General features: G+C 41.3%; 1 protein-coding gene across 5 annotated transcripts; it reads left to right on the forward strand.

Annotated features, from left to right (window-relative positions):
* The first annotated feature begins 2,435 nt into the window (after positions 1 to 2,435).
* On the forward strand, positions 2,436 to 21,185 carry usp48 (ubiquitin specific peptidase 48). 5 transcript variants are annotated; one of them, XM_080424872.1, is made up of 27 exons: positions 2,436 to 3,105; positions 3,507 to 3,627; positions 4,150 to 4,291; positions 5,301 to 5,428; positions 6,068 to 6,192; positions 7,201 to 7,309; positions 8,000 to 8,133; positions 8,238 to 8,323; positions 8,758 to 8,937; positions 9,525 to 9,671; positions 10,015 to 10,164; positions 10,615 to 10,815; positions 11,308 to 11,419; positions 11,847 to 11,989; positions 13,113 to 13,187; positions 13,279 to 13,403; positions 13,900 to 14,022; positions 14,135 to 14,196; positions 14,378 to 14,488; positions 15,619 to 15,749; positions 15,873 to 15,979; positions 16,443 to 16,556; positions 18,495 to 18,683; positions 19,139 to 19,264; positions 20,444 to 20,492; positions 20,588 to 20,614; positions 20,899 to 21,185. In XM_080424872.1, the coding sequence occupies exons 1-27, from the start codon at positions 2,972 to 2,974 to the stop codon at positions 20,919 to 20,921; spliced, it is 3,174 nt and encodes a 1,057-aa protein (XP_080280998.1). In that variant the 5' UTR covers positions 2,436 to 2,971; the 3' UTR covers positions 20,922 to 21,185. The 5 variants fall into 5 exon arrangements, 4 of the variants coding, with proteins under 4 accessions (XP_080280998.1, XP_080280999.1, XP_080281000.1 ...); XM_080424873.1 differs by having other exon boundaries at positions 18,498 to 18,683; XM_080424874.1 differs by having other exon boundaries at positions 3,510 to 3,627.
* The last annotated feature ends 1,165 nt before the right edge of the window (positions 21,186 to 22,350 follow it).

Genomic DNA, 22,350 nt, shown 5'->3' on the forward strand with positions numbered 1-22,350 from the left:
ATTCATCAAGACATTTAAAGACAATAACATAAAAGAAATCATCAACACTATAGCAATAAACGTGTATATAGAGAAAACAATTGCTCTATCAAAGCTATTCACTGTTATTGCTTTTACTGTGTTCATTACCACTTAGAATCCCTCTGCTAAATGTGCAACTACATTCCCTGCAAACCATGATTTGTCACATTTGTCATTGTTATGGTTATCTTAATGTGTTACAGTAGTTTGACTTATAAACGGGAAATGTATCATATAAGGTGTGTACTTAAATAAAATAGAAATTAGGCAGAGTACCTCAGTCTCTTGTGCAAGTAAGATAGAGACATCACTTAAAACCAGATATCAAGTATATTAAATGTGAGAGAATAGAGTATATTCATAGTCATATACGAAAGTGATAGTGCCAAAGAGACGGTGGAAGTTGTAGTATTGTTATCCAGTGTGTTACATTCACCCATTCATATACACATTCACACATTAACAGTGTGAGAACCATGCAAGGGTTCAACTTCACCTCACCTTCAACTTTCACAACACAGGTTTACAGGTATAAAACAGTGGGTGAAATTATTTCTGTACAAGCTCGCATCATTTGTAGTTTTTAGGAAAGGGACAAAGAATAGAAGTAGAAGGAAAGAACAAGGTAATACCAAGGACCCCAACGGAAACAAGTCCGCAAGGACTACAAAAGTATTATAAATGTAACTGTGATGTTTTACATTCTTTTTGCCTAATACAATTTTCAATCAAAAAATCAAGTAATCATGTGTGGCAGCCGGGCAACAGGCTTTGTAATTCCTGGAGGGAGGGAAGCTCACCTCTCTCGATGCGCTGGGCCACATTTTAAAAGTCAACACATTGCACCCCAGCAGCTCCTCTTATGTTCAGGAGAGAGCTACGGACTCAAGTGACCTGATGTTTCGGGTCACCATTAGAGCTGGAATTAAGGGGGAGGCTGGGCTGGATTACTTCACACAGCTGGGAGGGAGACTGCAAGAAACACATGAACTGACCCGGTAAGTGCTTGCAGAGGCTGGGGCTCGGCAGAAACTGGCTTTTGATGAAAAAGGGTGTGTCATTGTGTTTATTGTCCTTGGGTTATGTTCAGTTAGCATGTATTTGATGTGTTCTTGAAGTTACCCTGAGTGAGAGGGGTGATTTCAGGGATTTATATGAAATCGATGTCTGTCATGTCTCAGTGGTGCATGAGTTGACGCCATTTGTTTAAAGATTTGTTTTTGCTGGCAGGAAATGGGAGAGAGAGATGGGGATTGACATGCAGCAAAGGCCGTTGGGATCGGGACTCGAACCCGCGACACGCTGTCAGGCTACCCCTGAGCCTAGGTGCCTGGACCGCTACGCCAGCTTGGGTGTTTTGACAGGATACAGGATAGGTGGGCACTATAGGGACATCTGGTCACCTCAATGTAAAATTGGCTATTTTGTCCAAATGTTAAAAAATACAATATTTGTAAGTAATGTAAAGTATACATGATGTGAACATGCACGGTACATCATTATCAGACTTAATTTTATCCTGCAACTTCTTTTTTATGCCCCAAAATGACTGGATATACAGGTTTTGTATACATTTGTAGCAACTGTAGAAATATTAGACTTTAATTGTCAAATGTTTAAGAATGTTCTAATCTTGTAGCCTGTGCTCACCTATCCTGTTACCTTTTGACTGCGTCAGAAATACATGTGAGTGCGTGCATGTGAATAGAGTATTCCTAATAAAACATCATTGTCATGACTACTCTTTTGGATCTAAAACCTACTGGTCATCATTACAATACTGTAACAGTTACAACAATATTGTAATAACCAGGTTTTTGCATCAACTCTTGTCTCTTGTTGATGCTGAGTCAGCATCACAACTCCACACCTGCGTGTTTAATTCTTTGCGGTAATAGGACAGGTGGGCACCCAAAACATCTGGGCATTAGGGACAACTGGGCACCAACGGGGGGTGCCCACTCGTCTAGCCCTGGTTCAGAGCGTTAGAGAGAACTCACTAACGCTCTGAACCAGGGCTACCACTCGTCCAGGTGCCGTTATCTCCACCCCTAAGTGCCCACTCGTCCAGGTGCCCACATGTCCCTAGTGCCCAGATAGTTTTGGTGCCCAGTTGTCCTGGTGCCCACCTCTCCAGGTGCCCTGACATCCCAAAAATATGGTGCCCAGATGTCCCTAGTGCCCACCTAGTATTCACGTTTGCAGCATGTGGAGCAACGTTTACATTTGATAGCGCTTATATTGTGTTACTTCTGGTAAACTGTGCGTGAGAGACATCAGATGTTCTCTTTGATAAAAATGGTGCCACCTGGATGTCAATGAATGGCACTGATCGGGCCTGGAAGGGGGGGGGGGACACACCTTCCAGTCACAACAACCGTGACGCTGCCCTACGTCAACAGCGTACGTCGTGTTGCTTTTCAACCAAGGAAATAATTTATTTATAAACTGACGCAAGGGCGCTAAATCTAAAATAAACTATCAATAAAATGTGAAAAAAAAAAATATTTTTTGCCGAAGTAGATGCACTACGCACATTAAGGCTCGACTATGATGCTCCACTTTGACCAAATGCTGCGCAGTGCTGACTAACGTTAACGATGCACCGGGAAAGGGGGACTAACAGCTAACGTTAGCATAGCTTGCCGGGTCAGGCTAATAATGTGTAGCTAACGCGGTGGATAAAATGCCACTAGTCTTATCTGTGTCGTTTTCCTATGTAGAAGTGAAGTATTGTTATAGAGACGTTTAGACGTTGTGATATTATTATTGGTGACGTTATTTGTTACAAAGCATAGCGGCTATAGAGTCTATAGCTGCTAGTTAAGTTGGTGTATCATTCATTGCTAGCCACGGTTAGCCCGTTAGCATATGTTGAAAACGGGCCGGTAGGATCCACGACCTTCTCTCGCCCGGCTCCCCCACACTGAGCTGCGGGGTTACAAGGATCATGGCCCCGCGTCTACAGCTGGAGAAAGCGGCTTGGCGCTGGGTTGAAAGCGTGAGGCCGGAGGACATCTGCCAGGAGCACATAGAGATGGCATATCGTGTCAATTTAGCGGCCTGCAAGAGAGGAACGTGCAGGTGTGATGTGTTTTATACTGTATTTCAGTGGTTCTCAAACTTTTAAATGTCAAGGACCCCCCTTAACTCTGACAGTATGCAAATAACGGGTCCATTTGGTTCCATTTGTATACTGTCACAGTTACTGACTTGTGAGGGTCAATTTAGAACCCCATCAAGACCTCCTGAGAGTCCCTGGACCCCACTTTGAGAACCACTGCTGTGTTTAATGACATGCACCTATTCACAACACCCCCAAAACCTACAATAGTGACTAAAGTTAAACTCTTGTCTTACACAGTAAAGTTGTGGAGTTAAATGAAGCCTCAGAACTTTTTTGGATGAATTCCATTATGTCAAACAGCATGATATAATGATGTTATGTGTCAGCGTTTATAATCAGACATTGCTCTTGCTTGCAGGAGGAATTGCAAGGGAAACCCTAACTGCCTTGTAGGTATTGGTGAACAGGCATGGCTCGGAGATATCGATGAGAATGCTTTCCACAACATCGATGACCCAAATTCGGAGCGTCGAGATATGGTAATTGTTTTCGTCTGCCTCACCTGACCTCTGTCCCAAATGATGGAAATGGTAGGCTGCTCAAGTCCAGCATCAGTTAGCTCTGTCGTTGCCAGATTACTCACTTCAGGGCTTCTTGAGCATTGGGTTGGGATTCAAAGGTGGGGTAACAAGATGGTCTGACAGTGTCATGGACAATTTTAACCACTTTCAACCTGTGGTCCCTATTTTGGGCATGTCATTGATTGCATGCAAAAAAGAAATAAATAGCAGATCTACGATACTATTCTTTGAGACACACATCCGGGTTTTTTACCAATACGCACCTTTGTTTGACCCTACAAAGGGTCAGACAAGGGAATCACGTGACGTTGATCCCCTTCCCCTATTCGCTCATACTAGGACATGACGGATGTGTAGGCAGAAGATGAATTATATAGGACTTAAGTGGTTAATAGAGGAAGAGTACTATGTTTTGATGTCAAGAGAAGGCAGTGTAGGAAAAGAAAACAACTGACTTGTCTATCTGCCTGTCTCTATCAGAACACCTTTGTGGGTCTGACCAATTTGGGTGCAACCTGCTACGTCAACACATTCCTGCAGGTGTGGTTCCACAATCTTGAGTTGCGCAGGAGCCTGTACCTGTGTCACAGTTCTCGAGCACAGGAGCACAATGACGAGTCGGGTAAGGAAAATTGAATATCATAGACACTTAAGCGAGTTGTGGCAACTTTTTAACCCGAATCGCTGGGGGAAAATAAAACTATGCCAGCCTACACAAAACATGTCTGGATGATACATTTTATGTAGGCTGGTGGATTATTATTATAATTTTTAATTCTTTCCCAATTTAGTCATTGCCAATAACCATCATGTACTGTATATAGTCCCTGTCAGTGTCAGCCACTACTTGTTGGTCTTGCGGAAGTTGTACACAATCACATGTCTCCTCTGATACTACCGTATTTTCCGCACTATAAGGCGCATCTGAGTATAAGGCGCACCTTCAATAAATGTATTATTTTCATATATAGGGCGCACCGCATTATAAGGCGCATCCGCACTATAAGGCGCACTGACGGTGCGCCCTATAGTGCGGAAACCAAGGGAACCAATATTGATACATATATAAGGCGCATCGGATTATAAGGCGCATCCGCACTATAAGGCGCACTGACGGTGCACCTTATAGTGCGGAAAATACGGCTTCTTTTCACCTGACCATGAGGAATTTCACCGGGAGGGTGTAATGTAAACCATGCATAGTTGCACACTATCCCTTCCAGTTTTGCTACATACTGATTCTGAACACATTTTCTACTCCGTCCAACCTGTAGGAGTGAGTCAGGTTTAAACTTTAAACCCTTAATGTTGGTTGAATAAATGTCCTACCATTACCTTGGGGGGGGGGCCCAACTAGAGCTGAACTGCAGCGTTCATCCATGAATGATTGCAGTTAGTCCTGCGCATGCCCTGTCCATCCTTGGATGTTTGGAGTTTGTCCATGGACAATTCTTCTCGCGCATGTGCCTTTTGAGTAAAGGACGTTCCATGGTAATTGGTAACCATCCTTGAATGTCTTGAATTTTGCGTCGTATGTCCACGGTTTGGCTGACGAGCGAGTGGGAAAAAAGATTCAAAATGCAATATGTCATTGTTTTTTGACAGAAATTAACAGTTTAAATGTGTTTCAGACTATGATCCCGAGTCCATCTCTGAGCACCTCCAGTATCTATTTGCACTATTGCAGAACAGCAACAGACGGTATATTGACCCGTCGGGGCTGGTCAAGGCACTGGGACTTGACACAGGACAACAGCAGGTGAGCATTCACCTAAAGTCTGCCTCTTTTTATCTTTTAGATTAATATAGTTGAGTTCAGTCAAAATATAGAACAAGACAGGCGCAGATACAGTCTAAAACAGAGCAATTTTAATCAACTTCATACTTGTGGTTTTATTGTTTTAAATGCTCTCTTTATTAAAGGCAAATTATGTAACTTTGCCATGTGTTTACATAACAAAACTATATATATATATATATATATATATATATATATATATATATATATATATATATATATATATATATATATATATATATGTTTTTTTTAAATCCAATCATAATCCTCTATACCTGCAGTTATCAACCGCTGCAGTAGTGTGGTGGTGTTTACCTACTGAAACACACTACCCTCTCACTGTATTTTGGTGTTTGTTTTGGTAGACCGGGGCATTTTTGGGCTACCAAAACAGACAGTGAAAACACTAAAAAACACCACCACACTTCTGCAGTGGCTGCGAGGGACATGATGGGTAAAACTTATATCATTTTGTTATGTAAACACAGGGCAAAGTTACTATGCCTTTAACAAGAACAGATGTAAGCAGTTTTCCATATGACAGTAGCTGCTCTTATTTCCTGCCAGCCCGGTCATCTCAGTGTTGTGTTTAATTTGCAGGATGCCCAAGAGTTCTCCAAGCTCTTCCTGTCTTTGTTGGAGGACACTCTGTCCAAACAGAAGGACCCTAGCCTGCAGGGTGTCATCCAGCAGCAGTTCTGTGGACAGTTCTCCTATGTCACTATGTAAGGACATACTTACAACCCTACATACATACATCTATTAGTCATTACGTTATGACATCCATCAGCCTTGTAACCACAATGCCACTTAACAAATTGTTTGGGGGGAGTTTCACGCATCCCACTCTTCACATTAATAACACCTCCAGTTAAAGGCTTGTATATCAAAGGAGGCATCAGAACTTTGTCCTTGAACTTGTATAAACCCAATATCTCCCTTGCCCAAGTCTTGGCTCACAGGTAGAAATGTCATCTCCTGTGTAGGTTCTAATCCTAGGAAGGACATAAATGTTATAGTTTGCAGGTTTAACAGGGTTAGCTTGAGTATAAAGACTTTAGGTTGTGCCCATCAAAGCATTTCTTCCCAGCTGAAAATGCAACGCGCTCGCTCAAAAACGCTTCCAAACGCCTGAGTTGAAAATATTTAAACCCTCGGCAAGCAGGTAAGAATTGGGACACGTGAACGCAAAATAGACGTTCAGTGCCTCGTCATGCTGCCGGGTTTCCAAAAACACAGCACTCCCATTCTAAACAATGCTGCGCCTAGGAAAAAACGTCTTGGTGGACACAGCACCTTTCTGTAATTGGCTTTTTAACGTTATGATTCTGGATTGGGATCCAAGGAAAACTACTGATCTTTTAATGCATTTTAAGGAAGTGAGGTTATTTGGTTCACTCATTATTTCTAGTAATAGTATAAGCAGCAGTGGCTTGGGAGGTAGAATTGCCAACTTGGAATCGGAAGGTTCTCGGTTTGATCCTGGCTGCTTTGTCGAAGTGTCCTTGAACAAAACACTTAACCCTTACCTGGCTACTCCCGATGAGCAGATTGGTGCTTTACTTGGTTGTCTTCCGCCACCAGTGTGTGAATGTGTTTGTGAATGCAACGCACATTGTAAAGCACTTTGAACAAAGTCGCTATGTAAGTACACCAATTACCATTACCATTTTATTTTACAGTGATTAATGAAGACATTGGTTGAATGTGTTTGATGTGTTTTTGTGCCCCAGGTGTAACCAGTGCAGCCGTGCATCTGCACTGCCGTCCCGATTTTATGAGCTGGAGCTTAACATCCAGGGTCACAAGAACCTCACTGAATGTGTGACTGAGTTCCTCAAGGTAAAACATATTGTAATGAACTGTCGTTATGCATTTATGGTACAATTTCAAGAGATCACATTGTGTATATTTAAATATTGCAACAGCAAGTTAGCTATGTATGTCCTTTGACTTCCTCAAAGAAGCAATTACACAATACATATACATGTACAGTATATGTCACTTTTCACAGGGTGTTACATAGTTTAGTGTATTTATCTTGATTTCCAAATCATTATCACACACAGTCATTGTTTTCAAACTTATTTTTTGTTATTGTACAGAAATAAAATGAGCCAAATGTAGAAATAATAAGCTAAATATAGAAATAATTAGCAAATCATTCAGAACTCTGAAAAACATTGAATCAGTGCCGATAGTGCTGATCCAGTGGTGAAAAGGAGTGGTAAATGTGTCTATGGAAGATCATTTATGCCACTGAATAAAGATAAAAAGGCCTGGATCGTGAGTTCCGAGTTTCTTTATCGTAATTTAGACTGTCTTGTGTTTCTGTCACAAATTGCAAGAAAAAGTCATGGAATTCTGATTAATTCTGACCCACAATTACGAATTTGTGTCTCTGAATTAATCAGAATCTGTCACAATTTAGGCCTTTGTATTTTTAGTCAGTGGTAGAAATGATTCTGTCTCATGTCTCAGATGTACTCCTATATCAACTAATGGTGTTATGTGTTGCCTCCCCCCCACCAGGAGGAGAAGCTTGACGGGGACAACCGCTACTACTGCGAGAGCTGTCAGAGCAAACAGAATGCCACCAGGCGGATCAAACTCCACAGCCTCCCAAGCACTCTCAACCTACAGCTCATGCGCTTTGTCTTTGACAGGTTAGCCACGGCTCTGTGGTCTGTCGAAATCTGTAAACAAAACAAAACAGAACAAAAAACAGCTTAACTTTTGCACTACTTCATCGTATTGTCCTTTCAAACAGACAAACGGGCCACAAAAAGAAGCTCAACACATTTATCAGTTTCCCAGAGCTGCTGGAAATGGGGCCTTTCGTGGATGGAAAAGAAGGTATCTATACAAGGATGACACTCAAAATTGATAGTATTCACATGGCGTCCATTTTGCTCTCACATCATATTTGTGGGTCGGGGTGGTATGACGAGAGAGAAATGGCAGCCATGTGAATATGGTCACCATCTAGAGGAGCATCTGTCTGTGTGTGTCTGGCCGTGGCTAATGTTGCAAACCGCTGGACCGATCCAGCGCCACATTTCTTGTGCACGCTGCTAGTAGGCCAAGAAAGTAAATCCCCAAATATTTTCTCATCTTGGATCCGCCCACCCTCCATATTAACTAACATCATCAATATGATGTCAGAGGTCCACAGTAAAGCCATGCAGTTATTAGACCCTGTCTTGTTACATTACAGTATATTGAACTTGAATAATATTTTCTGTGACATAATAGGGCTATTTTTCTGTATCACATCATATATCCCCCAGACCAGAAGTGTACGTACGAGCTGAGTGCTGTGCTGATCCATCGCGGCGTGAGCGCCTACTCTGGTCACTACATCGCCCACGTGAAGGACGCGCGCACCAGCGACTGGTACAAGTTCAACGACGAGGAGATTGAAAAGATGGAGGGGAAGAAGCTCCAGCTGGGCATCGAAGAGGACATTAGTGAGTGGTTTGACATGGCAGGACAATTTGAACCTGAATCCTATCACTTTGTGGAAGCTTGTACGGAAAATGATTTCACCCACTATTGTATACCTGTCAATGTCAATTCAACTTCAAGTTGATGTGTTGTGAGGAGGACGTGAAACTCTGACAACACTTCCCAATGCATTCTGTGTATCAAGAACTCATCCTCGGGTGCTAGGTAGCCTACATGTAACGGCAAATGTTTTGAGATCTTCCAGCATTTCCAACCTTTTCTCTAGGTGTAGAACCATGTTAAGCATTTCTCTTATTGCTATTATGGCAATAGTGTCTGCTAAATATTCAACATGATATACATTTATATTGATCATTGGTAGAGCTAAGACTTAAAAACTCATCGAGAAGCAAAGGTCAACAAACTGTATGCCAATTCGAATAGGAAAACATCTAAGAATCCTGTTAGAACATTTTGGTTTTAAGTTACACTTATCCGTATCTTATCCCCCATCTGCACTACAGTGCAATGAGTTTTAAGTCTTGAAGTGTTTGCAGTACAGTTTCTCCAACCAGTATCCTCTTTTCTTCCTGTAATTTATCTTTTCTAGCTGAGACAGTGAAATCCCAGACACGAAAGCCCAAATGTAGTAAAGGCTACCACTGCTCAAGGAATGCCTACATGCTGGTATACAAGATCGTGGAGGAGCAGAACACAGACCCCTCTGGGACCAATGTCCCTGTTGTCGAGGTACCAGGTGAGGGCACATGACGGCCTCAAAATGAACCATCATCCTAAAGTGCTAGAGAGGTTTATTTGTTTAGTTTCTTCCTTTGGTTTCATGTGTAAGTGTGGGCAGTCTCTCCATCTATGTAGCTACAGTAGGTAGCTCAGTTTATTTGTTTGGGGAGGTAACTAAGGTGGTAGCATGTAAATGTAGAAAATCATTACGCCTGATTTATACTTGTGCGCTGGTGTGGCGCAGTGAAAGTAGCAGATCTCACAACGCATTGCTCAACCAAGTATTACTCTGTCTTTAATCAAAAATATTCGTTTATTTTCATGACTCCTCCCTTTGTATCTCCTCATTACCCTCCAAGCTTTCCTGCAGAGGCTGGTGGACCGAGACAACCACAAGTTTGAGGAGTGGTGCTTAGAAATGTCTGACATGAGGAAGCAGAGCGTGGACAAGGGCAAGGCCAAACACGAGGAGGTGAAGGAGCTCTACGAGCTTTTACCTGCACAAGACGGTCGGTAAAGACGTTCCCTGACTCCCCCTAGCCTAATAACGTCCTGTTACAATTATTACATGTGATATTGGCCTCAAACATGCCTCGGAGATGATCAGTACAAGTTCATAGGCAGTTGAAAGTGACAAGGGAGACCAGCACCTCCTTGCAGTGACTGCACCTCAAATCATGGCTTCTGCCCAGAGAAAATAAATTAGGATGTTTTGATGTGGTGCTTTAAGTTATGTGTAAGTTTTCATAACCCCGACAGCAAAATTGTGTAATATGTTATACTGAATCCATTAATATAATGACAATAATAATGAGCCAAAGAAGACAATATTTACAATGTAATAATTGTGCTAGGGTGAGGCTGTTTAATGTCATTTATTTTGGCAGGTCTTGCGCATCTGTGGCTGTGCAGGTTATCTTTTTTCTATGTTTTCAGATGTTCCTCTCTCGTTCCTCCAGGCCAACCATTTGAGTTTGTTCCTCTGGAATGGTTGAAGAAGTGGCTAGACGACTCCACAGCCACAAAGGAGATCAACAATTCCCTGTTCCTGTGCTCTCACGGCAAGCTGCACCCCGACAAAGTGGGCGAGGCCAAGAGGGTCTCCCTGGCGGCTGCCCAGCTTCTTTACGATCGCTACGGGGGAGGGCCCAGACTGAGCGGTAAGTCACGTGCAAGGGTTGTTTTATCTTTATTTATAAAATAAATGACATTTTCTTTGTTCAGTGACTCAACTTCCCCTGGTGAGCTAGACTGGAGACAGACAAACTCACTGTTTTGAATTAGAATATACCAGAGTCTCTTCTAACATAGTACTAAGCTAGTACTGTCACATCTATGAACGTACAATACCTTTTAGTTCTAGAGTCGAATATGTTAATTGTTCGTAATAAGACGACTTTTGTCTGTTCATTACACAACCATATTACTGGCGCTCTCTGCCATCTTGCCTGCATACACACACCAGTAACAAAAACAACAACAACAACAACTATGCCCTTCCGGTCGTTCCGGACGTACCTTCACAATAAAATCTCTCCCATCACCTCACATTGCACCACATTTCACACAGGTTATTATTAAGAGGAAATAGGTGTACTTAACAGTATATTGCCATTAATGGATGTTTCTTCTTTGTGTGTCTGTGTGTCCAGCCTCGTCTTTGTGTAAAGAGTGTGTGGGCCAACGTTGCAGGGTACTCAGACTAAAGAACCAGCTCAATGAGGACTACAGGGAAGTGTCCAACCTGGTCAAACGCACACTCAGGTACACGGCCTGAAAGTTTGTTGTAACGCGAGGGTGAATCCTTTGACTTGTCTGCACTACACGAGTAGACGATTGTGCTCGTGTGTGATTGATTGTCTTGTCTTCCCATCATTGTGGCCTGTACTTATTTCTGTCTTAAAGACCATTTTATTTCCTGCTTCTCCCGTAATTTTCCAACCAAACCATAAATGTGGTTGTGGCTTGAAATCATATCATTTATAACAATCCGTTAGCCAAAAACAGATCCATGACAAGCTTAACGTTTTGAAAATGCTTAATGCTATTTTCTTTTCAAAATGGTACTGCATATGGTGCCTCTGGAATCAAATGTATAGCAGCTAGTATTTTGCAGCTGACAGTCATACTGTGTGTGTGTGTGTGTGTGTGTGTGTGTGTGTGTGTGTGTGTGTGTGTGCGTGTGCGGCAGTGATGAGGGTTACTGGGTAGGGAAAGCATCCCTGCGCAGCTGGCGTCAGCTGGCTCTAGAGCAGTTGGAGGAGGATGAGCAGGAGACGAAGCACAACAATGGACAGACCAACGGACAGGGACCACACAGCACCAGCAGTAACGGTAGAGAGAAGAACCATCTACTTATACATTTAGTAGTAGCATTGTTTATTTCGATGGCTCAAAAACCTTCCAAATTTTGAAAGAGTCAAGTTCCTACTAGTTTATGGGTGTTTGTATCCTAAAATCACCAATGACATGTGAATGTAGCCTCACAAAGCCAGACCACAAACTTCGCTTCATTTATTACGGTCTGACAAAGTTCAGTGGACCTTTTTTGTTTGAAATAAATGTAGATTAGTCAATTAATTCCCCCCCTTTTTGTTATCCCAATATAATTGTTAAACCAATTCCCACATTCCCCGCACATTTCTGTGTAGTCTTGTCACTGCTGTCCGTACTTGCTCACTGGCCAGTGAGGAGCCAGTGAGGAGCCAGTGAGGAGCCCCCACTGGGAGCGCCGCCTCCACCCTGCTCCTCACTGTTCCCCACTGACAGGCACTGCCCATGCCCCAAGATTCCCGGCTTCACTCCACAGCTGTGGAAAGAATTATCCCATCGGAAGTTAACTGTTAACTGAAAAACAGCATATGAGCGCCTGTATTTTACAAAGGATTTCAGTAATTTCCACCAGTACCTGACGCTGCTTGATCGCCTAAAACATCCATCAATCATGTCATGTCAGCTTGATATTATTAACCCATTAAGACTTGAGGCCGCTTCGAAACATTTTCAAAATCCTAAAAAAATAATCTGAAAAAAATATTTTAAAAATAATTTTCACGATTTTTCAAAAATAGCAGATCTACAAGCTCGTAGCGCGGCACTCGGTGCCGCGCTATGAGCTTGTATATCTGCTATTTTTGAATAGCCAAAGAAAGCTAAAGTGACACAGATGCGTTCCAGGTATCAATGGGTTAAGAAAACATCAACAGACAAACTTCCTGCCAAGATGCTGATCTAGTATTTATACATCATAATCAGCTAGTCCCCCGTAGTTATTGCAAAGTCTCATATTTTAAGTAGACTGAATACTTTGATATGATTGACCCTGAGAAGCTGATACTATAACCTGTGATGACCTGGTGATGTCCTCTGTCCTACTTCCCTGTACATGACTGAAACTGACTGACAAATGTGCCTCTTTTGATGGATTCTTACATCTGTGGTTATTGTTTCTCTGTAGAGTATGGCGCGGACCTCCCAGAGGGCAACGAGGACGAGATGAAGACATTCAACGAGGACATCCTTTGTACTCATGGTATTATTCTTTTCTTTCTATCTTGCATGTGCACACAAAGTATAATGTTAGTCTTGAGATCAACAATTGTGTGTGTGTATTCCTTTTCCAGCGGGTCTGAGTATCCTAGACGCTGATCGAAGACTGGTGTCATCGGAGGTGTGGTCCAAGCTGAGAGCTTACTTCCCCAAAGCCCCAGAGTTTACCCAAGAGCAAGAGCCTTGTTCGCAGTGCCTGGTAGGTTTAAATGCAAACAAAAGATGGCTGTATCATCTTGGAACACAAGGCTTACCATTTTACCCGATCTCTATACATATTTACATTTTCAGATTTTTATCTGATGTTGTCCTCCAGAACAACTTAGAGCACTGTTTCCCAAACAATGGGTCGGGACCCATTTAGGGGTTGTGGACTCAAATTTTTTAAAAAGCGTTTAAGCAATAGTGAAAATGGCACATCTACAAGCTCACGACGCTTCGCAATTCGATGGAATGGGGCTGGTAGATCGTCTATTTTCACTTAAATACGGCTAAAGTTAAGTTTGGGAACCAATATAGAACAATGCCTCAGTTCCTAGCATATCGGCATTTAATTTAACTGCACAAGGCTCAGAAATTGTTCTTGTGATCCTAGAAAGTCAAATGAGGAGGGGGTGGTGGATATATAGAATGAGACAGGATCTGATGGGGAAATATAACTTTAAGTTGTGCCTCTGTTGTCGTGTCCTGTGCAGAGGTTGGAGCAGGAGGAGAAGGACAACGAGGCCGTCAGTAAGATGATGGCCACAGAACAGAAGAATCAACTAACCAACCTGTTTCAAGAGAAGAACCGGCCCACACTCACCAAGTGGCCTCAGGTAGTGTACCGCCCAGCTCGGAGACAAACTGTCAGGGGCTGTGTGTGTGTTTGTGTGTGTGTGTGTTAGATGCATCTAGTTGTTTTCAATGCAGTCTTCTTTCTCGTTCCAGGAAACTGAAGTACTTTACATAGTCCCTCTGTTTTTTGTGGACGAGTGGCGGAAATTTATACGGTAAGGTTCGTCTTCACTCAGCATCAGCTTGGTAAGGGGTGAAATCATTATAGTCCTGTAGTAAAACCAGGTACATAGATGATGTCACCTTTCATGACACTGACTGTGTTTTCGCCATTGGTTGCTGAATCTTGCGGTCTCTCACGCAAGTATGCTGTGTCTTTTTCTCTGCGTTTTATAGACGGCCTACAAAATCTTCTCCAGTATCGAATGTGGGCAACAGCCTGCTGCTCTGTCCACATGGAGGCTTCATGTTCACCTACGACTCCCTGGTCAATGGAGACGCCCAACAGTGAGTGTTCCTGGACTAGAATCTCCTCACCCCAACACAATCCCAGTATACATCCGTGCTGCTGTCAGCGCATTCATTGATTGCTTTCACTTTTGCAGCTGAAAGGATCAATAAGCTTGTTTACACGTTGCTTCTTCCATCCCTAATTACACAAACACACACCAGGTCATATGGCAGGCTGTGATTCAGTGTTCTTCACAGTCCTCAGGTTAATTGGGGTGGCACAGACCACTTCTGGTGAGATAATAAACATTGTTATTACACGGCTTGGCTGAATGCTCTATTCTGATTGGTCAATCACTGAATTCAGCTGTCTATTATGTCGTGATAGCAGACTGCTGCTTTGAAGAACAGACCGTTGCTATGGAAGGAGATTGCGCACCTGAATCGATCAAACAAAAACTCTGCGGTGCTTGGTTTTTGCCGACAGTTTTTGCTGACAGTTTTGCGAGCCGAAAATATTGCGCTGTACACACCTGGCATAATATAATGGACTATTTTCTTCGCTGTAAGCAATTAAATCATTTTAAAATGAATGATGTTGCTTTGTTGTTACATTATGTGTCAATTTACATTAATGCAAATAAGCGGGTAATGAATAATATCAAAGTCATTATCAATTACTGACAGGCATCGCCTGAGTGTCACTATTCCTCATCCCTTGTTTTATGTGTAGCAGTTTAGGTTATGTACTATTAGTGATAGTTCTGTCTGACATGATGCTTGCCAGGAGTCTGCATGGGAAAGCACTATTGGTTTCATAGATGAATGGAAGGCGAATTCCAAGCCCACTCCGGATGATCAAGGATAAAAGTTAATGTACACGGTTAAAAACGGCAAGGACACGGACCGGTTTTGACCTGCGTGGCTATTGGCTTAAGGCCTTTATCCACGCTCTGAGGAAGACCTATGCGGGTCACATGAAAGGCTTTTAACTTTTGCTTTCCTTGCTTGTCCAGTGTGTGCTTGGAGTTCACCTATTAGGCTTCCTTTCATCTGTGAATTGTTATTGACTCCATGAGCAACCACCTGGAATGTAGAGGTCACTGTTTGAACGCTTACTTACGATTACTAGGGTTGTCTTTGTTCTTTGAATATCGGTTTCATGTTGTGATGTTCTTACTGCACAGTATAGCTCTGCTCTGGCCCAGCGAATGGGAGGTGATCAGCAAACTCTTCATAGTGGACCAACCAATCTCCATTCACCGCTCTTGTCTGTCCACACCCACGGATACCACTCCGCAGTACAGCACGCAACCTGGTAAGATGTGGGAATGGCTCACACTATCAGACGTTTTGTATGCCTTTTGTTATGGATGTTTTCCGCTTCATCACATGCTATATAAAACAGTTTATTTTCGTTTGTGTGTGTGTGCGCATCTAGAGCTGTGCTGGGAGTGTCGAGAGGGCTTCCTCTTCCAACAGCAGAGAGACCTGAGAGAGTATGCCCAGGCCACCATCTACGTCCGCAAAATCATCGATGACAAGAGGGTAAGGGGAATATTAGAGTTTTCATATACCAAAGTAATCCAGATTAGTCTTGGCAATGTTGAGACTGATTGATTGATTTATGTTTTTACTCACAAAAAAATGCATGCATGACCATATACGACGGTATCTGTACAAATCTGCCTTCTTAACCATGTAAAATATGTGGGGTTTTACCTTTCCATGCTGCACAAATTGATCTTTGAAACAATACTGTAAGAAATATATCCTCTCTCTTCTCACGTAATACTACAAAGAGATGGAGTGCACACAAAAAGAAAAAAAATCACCCACTCACTGCTTTACACCTCTAAACTGTGATGTGACAAATACAACCGATTCTGAAGAATAAAACACAAAAAAACCTCGAGCTTATTTCCATTGTGGTCCTTTGAGTGCAAATGTGTGTGTAAACTAAGGCCATGGCCATAAAGTCCAATGTTCTGTGTCCCGGTCTGGTATCTAGCTGATGAAGGAGGGTGCTTCAGAGCAGAATGCTAGCGGCTCAGAGGTAGAGGAGGAGAGGGAAGAGCCCCCAAGACCCCAGGTTGATGGAGAAGGAGACCCTGATTTCAGCCAGGTGAGACGGCCAACATAGCAACAGCAGTAACCAGTGGAGTGTTCTTCCGTGTTACGCTATATACATAGTGTGACCTGCTGAAAATGTTCGTAGCCAAGCGTAGCCATCCAAAAAACGTCAGAGAAAGCGTATCTGATACGCAGGAGGAGGGGCTGGGGGCAGCAAGAATGTAAACTTCAGTTCAAATAGCCTTTTTTATGTGATAATGTGGCGTCTGATGTGCAGGCCTATGTGTGACTATTGACTTGAGGTGATAATGACCGCTAGCCGTTTTGAAGTAATTCACACATTAACTACTTAACAATAGAGTGGTTATTTCATGACCGTTATTTCATGTGCACGTGCCGTGTGGGAGGGAATAATTATAGTTTACCCTCGGAAAAAAACTAGAACACACCACTGGCAGTAACCTAATGAATAAGCTGTAGAACAATGCACACCATTAAGGCACAAGTCATGCCTTGATGTGGCTATTCTGTGACATCCATCATCTATGATGTGTATGATGATGTTTGACTCTATGTTTGGGCATGGTTTCAGCCGGATCCGACCGACATTCTCTTACATTGTTAATATGTGGCGGTAAGTCCTTGGCCTACTGGCCAAGGACTTTTTGGACCATTTGGCACTGATCAGTCCAGTGAATTTTGTGAGATCAGCCCCAGACAAACAGACAGACCCATTTGTAGATGTCTTGTTTCTTAGAGCCATGCCGTGAAAGGTTTTTAGAACATTGTTAGCTTCTACTGTAAATCTGTTCTTTTTGGCAAGTGACACCATCGTATGACAAGGTATAAATTTGGCTTTAGAAACTAGGTCAAGTAGTGTCAACTGTATTTCACCACATAGAGAAGTAACATTTGCAAACTAACTCCAACTGTAGATGCTTCTGTCTTTTATGGGTGTCTTTTATGTATACATATTAATTTAAATGTTACCTGTACATATCGAGTACTCAAGCTGATAAATGATGAATAATCAGAGTCAGACACACAAGATAAATCCCCCTCGCTCAAAGCTGAAGTTACTTATAAGGTTAGTTTCTCTTCAAAAGTCCTTGAACATACTGTAGTTTGGAAGAAAGTCAGTGATAAACGATGATAGTAAACAATGATTATTATGTTTATGTTAAGCTTACATTTCATATCGCACACTATGGACTCATGTAACTTGCACCAACATGTTTTTAAGTGGCTACGTTATGCTGCTTTTTAAACATGTTATATGTTTAATAAAAACATCTCCGATAAAGCATGGTTATCTTTTCTGTCTGTGTATTCTGAGGCTTTTTCAGCTGCAATGATAAATTACCTGTTGTGGCTGCAGGGGCCACTGTTGATGGAGTTTTTAATGAAGGCACTTTTTTCTTAGATCTTTCTTAGTTTCATCATTATCATTAAAGATAAGCAAACGTGTGGAGGGAAGCCTTTGCAACAAAACGGGTATAGCAATTCTGGCTAGTTCCAGTTGCTGTGATCTTTCTTAGTGTCATCGTAAACCGACTGCTTCACAGTGGTGCTTGGAAAATCTACAGTTTTTATATACACAGATAATGCAGTGCACGAAAACATGGCGAACAGGGATGAAGAACATTTTCTCGCCCAACCCAAGAATCCCTGTCGGGTGCAAAACAGACAGCCCAAAACAAACAGCCCACAAATACAGGACTGAGATTTCACTTTCTTTTTCTTTTTGTTTGGTAGAAGGGATGTCACAGAACTCCCAAAAACACCAAAAACTGGGCCCAAAACATGGGCCCTTAAATAAAATAATATATTTTTTTAAATGGCGTTAATGAGCTCACATAATTTATCACATAACTGCAGTAATGCAGCTATTGACCCGAGCCTTATACATCTATCCAATGTCAGTGCGATTATGACCTTTTGACACTTTGATTCTTGCATTGACTTCCTGCTCACATGACTTTCTCTTCTCCAGTCAGAGGACATGGCGAAGCGCCTAAAGCTTGATGACGGAACTGCTGGTTTTGTGCCGGGTCCCGCCCCCACGCCCAACGCTGTCAAGACGGGAGGTATAAGGAGAAGTACGCGGCACAGGAAATTACGAGGAGAGAAAGCACTTATTGTATCTGCCAATCAGACCCTGAAGGAGCTCAAAATACAGGTGAATGCCCAAAGTGAGCTGACCTGTGACTGGCATTGTTACATCCATAGAAAAAAATGGGACTGTCCATTCATAACAATGCTGTGCTTCCGTGTCAAACACAAAATAGTTAGTAATCAATACATGGGGGCCCTCCGTTATGTGTTTATTTGATATGAAGATGCATTGCACATGGTATCCACAGCAATAAACACTGACTGTGAACGTGAAAGTAGGGTGCTTATGACCCCATCAATTTCTTCATATCTATGGTTAAATAAATGATAGAACAATACATTTGTAACTACAAAGCTATTCCATGAGTAAAACAAAAGCATACATTTTGCCATATTGCTGGATGTTTTAAACATGCTCATGATTCTTAGCATTGAGCAGTTCCAACACTCTGTATTTATGGATAATGGCCTCTCCATGGTAATTAGGGTAATACTTCTTGTCTATGTCTTGTCCTATAGATCATGCATGCCTTCTCAGTGGCTCCGTTTGACCAGAATCTATCAATCAATGGGCAATGTCTAACAGATGACTCGGCCACACTAGGCACCCTTGGGGTTATTCCTGAGAGCATTATCTGTCTAAAGGTATGTCCACAACCTCATGTATTATATTGCTTAAAACTTCCAGTTTCCATTCCAGTTTAATTTCCAGTTATAGGGTGCTACATTTTCTTTGCCACAGGATAGTAACAAACATAATGGAAACATCTTGTTAAATCAGGGGTACGGATTAAAATTGAAAAGGAGTGCAAGTCTTCACCAAGCTGGGAGGCCTACCCAGGGCTGTGTCAATCGTGGCAACTGGTTTGAATGTGAAAATATAACGGATTACCGGTGCATCTTAACACATTGGGTGCCAAAACCGTATATATACGGTTTTGCGCATACTAACGTTGAGTGCCAAAACCGTATATATACGGTTTTTGAAAAAAAAAAAAAAAAAATTACTTTTTTTTTTTTTTTTTTTTTTTTAATTTTTTTTTTTTTTTTCCTTCACAGCAACAGGAAATATCACTCCTACAAGATTTAGACTCCAATCCACCTCCTGGTTAACTTATGACTTCAAAAACCTGTATCTCGGCTCCTGTGCACTTTTTTTTTTTACAATGTTAATTTAACTATTTTCAGCTGGCTGCAACTATGGAATGGATTTCCGAATGTTTTAAATTTTTTCCCCCCGATTGTACGAGACCTGTATGTGTGTAATGAGGGGATCACCGTGAGGACGGTGATCACTGAAAATATTTTGTGACTACTTGAAAAAGGTTCAAAATGTTTAAAAAGTCCTGGCACTCAAAGTATAATATTTTAATAAACCTCTGGCACCCAATGTGTTAACACATTGATTGCCTAGATCGAATTAACTCGTTTTTCAAATCCATCGCTTGATTGCCTAGATCGAATTAACTCGTTTTTCAAAAATTTCAAAAAGAATGTTGACCCAAAGACCAAGGAGATATGATTTTTCGAAGATCTAGACTCCTATCCACTTCCTTGTTAACTTAAAACTTAAAAATTCTGTATCTCGGCTCCTTCAATGAAAAATCTCTGGCAGTGGGCAAACGCGGCCAGAAATAATTCAGGCTGTGAATGTGTTAAACACCATTTTCTCACATATGGCATTATCAAAAAGCCATATGTGAAGGTATTATTAATATCAACTGCTATAATACTGGACCCATGGGATGGCATAATATGTGAATATAGATATTAAAACCACATTTATCATTGGGCCAAAGTGATTTTACATTTCTCTCCATGCAGGCTGATGAACCAATAGCAGATTATGGTGCAATGGATGATGTTTATCAGGGTAAGTAGTGCCAGTCATAATAACTTTTTTTGCAGAAAGTGGATATATAATACATTCATTCTGATATTGAGAGATTCCTTGTTGTTCTTTTTCAGTTGGTATGCCTGAAGAGGGATTTAAAGGTGAGTGTACTTTAAATGTTTGTCTTGGATAGTGTCCTGATGTTTTGTTTTGACTTTTGGAGCGAGTAGTTCAAATGTTTAACATACTGTTAAAAGATGACAACTGCTTCCTCCATGTGTACATGTTTTCTAAATGTAATATTTATTCATTTTGGTGCTTTTTGATACAGTATGTATTTTGAATTGTGATGAACCATAACAAACGCTAAAGGTGAATACTATTTTAAAAGATTGTTTTCTTGGTTGCATGGTGAGCTAATCCTCTGTTTGTCTATGTGCTGTAGGAACTGGGCTTCTTGGACATTGAGGGAAAACATCTCAACATTAGCTATGCTTGAAGTGGACGTATGTTGGGAGAAAGTCAGAAAATTGAATTTGTCAAGTGTCCATACATAAAAAAGTGCTTTAATTTGTTCATGTTCTTTTTTTTTATTATACGTTTTTCCTTTGAGTAGGTTTTTCACTTTCTGTTAAAACTGTGACTGCAAACCCACTGTTCTCTGTACATGGAATAAAGGATTGCTGGCTTTTGATATTTAAACATACTAATAAACACTCAAGGAATTTGTGATAGCGCTTTTTGCCCTGACTCAATAGAAACGGGTTGACAAATCTAAGTGACATCCACTTGTCTGGAGCTTGGCTTCAGTAGTGTTCTGCAGTCACTTAGGAGAATAGGTTTGTTCTTAGAATACTGTTTTTTTTTGTATTATAAGCTAAGAGAAAAATTCAAGGAATATTTTTCTTAGAAGCGTTTCCCCCGTTTAGTGGAAGCTTGTGGTCTCACTGCAATTTCTTCAAACATGTCAAATGAGTGCACGAGCAGCTGTTAAGTATTACAAATGTTAACTGCTTTTCATGTTTGAACATTAATTACCTCAACAGATCTATAGAAATACTCACTGTGGCATTTAGAGATGGCTACAAAGTATATAGGCTTATTCCTGCAAGAATAAAAAAAACAGTGCAAACATTATGGCTCTTTGCTGAAGTGAGAAACGGGATGCAGGCAATGGGATCATGTAGGCCTACTGTTTTCACTGTTATTTCATATGGGCAATAAAGATATTGTTTTAAAATTGGAGTATCTCTTCTTACTTTTAAGGAGTTAAATACCAACTTCAATCATATGTTGCTTAGGTTTTACAATACAAACTTTCAATGTATTGTTTGTTAATTTGCCACACTTATGAAGACAAAAATTATTTTAAACTCATTTTGCGTTTCTTTATTGCCCTCTACATGCGAACGAACCCTTTGTAGTTTGAAGTTGATTGATTTATTTGACTTTAGGTTTTAAAGTACATGGCATAGACAGGTGGAAGCATACGTCCAAAACTGTTACTTTTCAGGAAATGGAATGATATTAATCAGAAATAGTGAAAATAGCAGATCTGTAAGCTCACAATGGATACTTTTGCTTGACACTCTTGTATGATAAAGTAGGGTATTATGTGACGAAAAAGTTGAAAAATGGAGAGCTGTTTATAGTACTAAAGAAATTAAAACAAATGCATGAAATAAGTTGTAAAATGCAACCTTTGCTATTCTGAAACATTTTCTAATAGCCAGGATTTGACCTGTATACCTCATATTTCTTTGGATGAAATGTGTAGGCTACATGTAGGCTATATATACTATACTGTACAATATAGGTAAAATGTGCTCCTCGCCAGGCCAGGTAGCTTATTGTGGACGAGCAAAGTAAAACAATTAAAACCAACATGGCGGAAAAT

Source organism: Gymnoscopelus braueri (assembly GCF_963280865.1).
Source record: "Gymnoscopelus braueri genome assembly, chromosome: 3".
NCBI classification, from domain to species: Eukaryota; Metazoa; Chordata; class Actinopteri; order Myctophiformes; family Myctophidae; genus Gymnoscopelus; species Gymnoscopelus braueri.